Source organism: Sinocyclocheilus rhinocerous, unplaced genomic scaffold (assembly GCF_001515625.1).
Source record: "Sinocyclocheilus rhinocerous isolate Xijiao unplaced genomic scaffold, SAMN03320098_v1.1 scaffold4923, whole genome shotgun sequence".
Classification (NCBI taxonomy): Eukaryota; Metazoa; Chordata; class Actinopteri; order Cypriniformes; family Cyprinidae; genus Sinocyclocheilus; species Sinocyclocheilus rhinocerous.
This window is the reverse complement of record NW_015656588.1, coordinates 2,930-7,649: the sequence shown is the minus strand read 5'-3', so window position 1 is coordinate 7,649 and position 4,720 is coordinate 2,930. Positions and strand designations below refer to the sequence as shown.

At 43.4% G+C, this 4,720-nt stretch overlaps 1 protein-coding gene across 1 annotated transcript in view; it reads left to right on the top strand.

Annotated features, from left to right (window-relative positions):
• Positions 1–4,297, top strand: part of LOC107720302 (mucin-5AC-like) — a 23,368-nt gene extending 19,071 nt beyond the window's left edge. The window contains exons 6-10 of the mRNA XM_016527986.1: positions 1,421–1,769; positions 2,608–2,649; positions 2,734–3,027; positions 3,930–4,126; positions 4,190–4,297. Of these exons, the coding sequence (XP_016383472.1) occupies positions 1,421–1,769; positions 2,608–2,649; positions 2,734–3,027; positions 3,930–4,126; positions 4,190–4,297 (990 nt within the window). The remainder of the gene's footprint in view (positions 1–1,420; positions 1,770–2,607; positions 2,650–2,733; positions 3,028–3,929; positions 4,127–4,189) is intronic.
• The last annotated feature ends 423 nt before the right edge of the window (positions 4,298–4,720 follow it).

Below are 4,720 nucleotides of genomic sequence, written 5' to 3'. Positions count from 1 at the left end.
TTGATTATTTCAAAGGGTTACTAATGACACATCATTTGGATGTTTTCATGTCTGGGAAAAATTTGGGATTAAACGGGCTAAAATGCGTTTTCAACATAAAGTTAAGTGGTTTTCATTGCCCATTTTACTCTTAGTAATTTAATAATTTCATAATTTAAAAGTTTAGTGCAGAAGTATCGAATCGGTATCGATATCGACGATACTGCCTTGAAAAATATCGGTATCGAATCGAAAACAAAATAAGGGGTATCGCCCATCCCTAATGCGTACAATGCTCACGCTCTTCTTCTTCTTCTTCTTTCAGGTTTAATGGCGTTTGGCAACTCATCTCAAAGGTGCATTACCGCCACCTACTATGCTCACGCTCGTTCGGGCTCAGTGCTCTCAATGCTCTTCTTCTTTTGGTTTTATGGCGGGTTGCGAACCAACTTCATAGGTGCATATGTGACAGAGTGAAATACATATGTCTGTATAATTATATTTGAATCTGTTTAAAAATGTTTAGAAAATGCAGACAAGTTATCTAAATGATTTTGGTTAATCTGTGAGTATTGAAACCACTCATTTTCATATATGAAACCACTGATAAGAAATCCAGTGCTCAAAGTGCACCAAAATCATCTTCCAATGTGCTGTCGGAACTGAAAGAACTGAGAACTGATGTAGCTTCGCTCAAAACACTCAGTGCTGAAATAGCTCACATCAGAGAATCATTGCAGCAACCAGCTTTTGCCTCACCACAGTGTCCTGTTCCTGCACAGGGAGACCCTGAAAGAGAAATTATTCAGTGTCAATTGCAGCCATATTGGCCATCACCGGGCACCAACCAAATGAGAGTGAATACTCCGTTTCAACCCCAGTATATACCCCGACAATACTATGCACCCCCTACTCGTTCCCAAGCAAGAAAGTGCTTTAATTGTCAGCAGCAAAGAACAGAGGACCGTTGCATGCATTGTTTCAGATGTGGCAGTGGCGAGCACTTCCAAGCAGGATGCAGGATCCGGGGCATTAAGCCTTCAAGAGAGAGTCCTTTAAATGGAGAGCGGTTACTTCCGCGGGACAGGGAGTAACCAGACCCACTGACCGGTCCCAAAGATGTGCAGCCTGCGAAAAAACAGAGAAGCAAATGAAGCAGTGTGCACGATGTAAAAAGATACTGTATTGTTCTAAGATCTGTCAAACTCACCATTGGACTGAACACAAGCAAACTTGTATCAACCCACCAAGACCAGTTTCAAATTCCTACCTGACGATGAGTGTCCACGCCCCCTGCAGTACTCGAGTTAACCAGCATTCCTCTGTGACATCACTAGTTGGGAGGCAATGTCTTGTTGAATGTTACCTGCATGGCCATCGAATTCAAGCACTGTGGGACACAGGCTCTCAGGTATGTGTCATTGGTGAATTGTGGAAACAGGAATACTTACCCGAAGTCCCACTGAGAGATGTTTCAGACATCCTTGAGTCTCCAAACACTTTGAACCTCGTGGCTGCCAATGGTATTGATATGCCCTACATTGGATATGTGGAAGTGACTTTCAGACTTGCGTCACCGACATCTCACCATACCGAACTTGTCATTCCCATACTCGTAGCTAGGGGTCAAAACCTCTCTCACCCTATCATAGGTTTCAATGTGATAGAACAAATTGTGAATTCCATTGAACAAGCCCAGCCAAGTACTGTGAGTGACAAAACGCTTGAGAGAACTGAAAGCCGCATTCCCCAGCCTAAAAAGAAGCAAAGTCCAGACGTTCATCAAACTTGTAAGTGCAGAATGCTCACGTGAATACACAGTAAAGACCATGAAAGGCCATGTTAACATTCCCAAATGTAGTACTGTGCAGATCCCATGCCGTGTGTACATGCAGCCAGTTAAGGAGGACAGCACACTCATTTTTGAACCCGATGTGAATCCTTGCTGGGCAGATGGGCTTGAATTCAAAGAATGTTTAATAAGGCTGAAAAGAGGGGCTCCAACAAATATCACAATTGAGATATACAACGACACTGATCATGATATCACTCTGATGGGCCAGACTCAGATGGGTACAGTACAGTTTGTCAAGAATGTCTTCCCTGCTAGTATGTTTGAGGTGCCGGCAAGCCCTACCGCTGTTGGGGCATGTCACATCCAGGCTGCGGAGAACTGTCACGACAACACCAATACTGATCATTGGGACCCGCCAGTCGATGTCAGCCACCTGAGTAAACATCAGAGACAGATAGTACAGCAAATGTTAAGGGATGAGTGTCATTCATTCTCTAAATCAGACAACGATATTGGGTGTATCAGAAATTTGCAGTTGAGTATATCACTTAAAGATGATGAGCCAGTCAATCGCACTTACATGTCTGTGCCAAAGCCCCTGTATCGTGAGATGAAAGAATACTTACATGACCTCATAACACAAGGCTGGATTGAAAAATCCAACTCATCATACTCGTCTCCAATTGTATGCGTAAGAAAGAAGGATGGCAGCCTCCGTTTATGTATAGATTATCGAGACCTGAACAGAAAGACTCACCCAGACAGACAACCAATTCCTAGGGTGCAGGACATTATGGACAGCCTTGGAGGTAATTCCTGGTTTTCTTCATTAGATCAAGGGAAGGCCTACCACCAGGGGTTCATGTCTAAGGAAAGTAAGCACCTAACTGCTTTAATGACACCCTGGAGCCTGTATGAATGGATGCGTATTCCTTTCGGGCTGATGAATGCTCCTGCAGCCTTCCAGCGATGTATGGAGGAGTGTTTAGACGGCTTGCGGGATGAGATCTGCATTCCATACCTCGATGACACCTTGGTGTTTAGTAAGACCTTTGAGAACCACGTCCAGGATGTAAGGAAAGTGTTGCAGAGACTTAGGCAACATGGCATCAAACTTAAACCGAGTAAGTGTGAGTTCTTCAAACCTGAAGTCCGCTACCTGGGTAGAATAGTCTCTGCTGAGGGAAGTAAAGTTGATCCTGCAGATACAGAAGCTGTCAGATCCCTGAAAGACAAACAACCAAAGAATGTGGGTGAGCTGAGGAGAATTCTTGGTCTGCTTAGCTACTACAGACAATACATTAAAGATTTCTCGCATAGCTAGCCCTTTGTATGACCTGTTAAAAAGTACTCCAGAAGATAATGCTCACCTGAAAAATAGTCAGAGACAATCAAAGACAAAATGCATGAAAACTGGTGTTCCATCGAGTAAGCCCATTAGCTGGACTGAACAACATCAGAGCACTCTTGAACAGCTAATTGACTGTTTGCTCCAGCCCCCTGTATTAGCTTTCCCGGACTTTTCACAGCCTTTTATACTGCACACAGACGCGTCAGCTCAAGGCTTAGGTGCAGTATTATACCAGAAACAAAATGACAAACTTCGTGTGATTGCTTATGGGTCCCGTACTCTATCTGCTGCTGAGAAAAACTACCACCTACACTCAGGCAAGCTTGAATTTCTTGCTTTGAAGTGGTCAATCACCGAAAAATTTCGTGATTATTTGTATTATGCTCCAACTTTTACTGTATATAGTGACAACAATCCCCTTACGTATGTCCTGTCAACTGCCAAATTGAATGCTACCGGTTGCAGGTGGGTGGCTGAATTGGCAGATTTCCACTTCACAATCAGATATCGCCCAGGTCGTGAAAATATTGACGCTGATACGCTGTCCCGATTGCCCCTCGATATCGGTACTATGATGAAAGAGTGCTCTGAGGAGTTGTCGTCAGACATAATAGGTGCAACCATTCAGGCTGTAGAAGCTCAAGAAGGACCCAGCATCCCATGGTCAGTCTTGACCAACTGTTCATCTATTCAGACCTGTCCAGCAGTCCCGACAATACCCCCTTTGTCTGTGAATGTAATGAAGGATGCTCAAATGGATGACCAGGATATCAGTCCTGTATATGAATGCAAACTGTCTGGCAGAGTCTGATGAGTATCCAAATGAGGTCCTGGAACAAGTTCCTGCTTCACTGTCATCCATGGAGAGCGACCAAGAACAAGAGATCAACTTACCTGCTGATGAACACCTTCCTGCTTCCACGCCGTCTGCTGAAAGTGACCAAGAAGGTCAAGAGGAGCAAACTTACCAGCTGCCTAGGAGAGAAAGACGCCCACCAAGAGTACTTACTTATGATACTTTGGGTATACCCACTTATGTCGGACAATTTAATGGAATCTTGCAGACACCGCCACAGCACTTACCTTATGTGTCTGCTCATGGACTGTCGACTTGGCTGCCGCCTGTTCAGCAATACGGTTATCATTTGCCTTTTGTGTATGGAGTCCACTAATCAGGGGCCACGAACTGTTAAATTTGCATTGAGACAAGACACTCAAGACATCTTGAGTTTCTTTGCATTATTACAGTCTGACATCTAGAGAACTGATGGAGTGTTTTGTTTTAGGAATATTGCTTTGGACATTTCTCGAACTTTTAAATGCTAAAAAACAGAACATGGACTGTTTTTTTTTAGGAATATCTCCTTTAACAGTCTTTTAACTTTTGAAATTTTGGGAATACTATGGACTGTTTGCCTTATGGACTGTAGTCTTGAGAGGCTGTGGAACTTTTGAAATCCAAAGAAAATGTGGACATGCCTCTTATGCCTCTTTAACTTTTTGCACTTTGAGGCACTAATGGACTGTTCTTTTTCATAAACTGTAGTGAAGTATGTGAAGTATTAAGTTCAGGACAATCCAGGGACTGTTAAAAT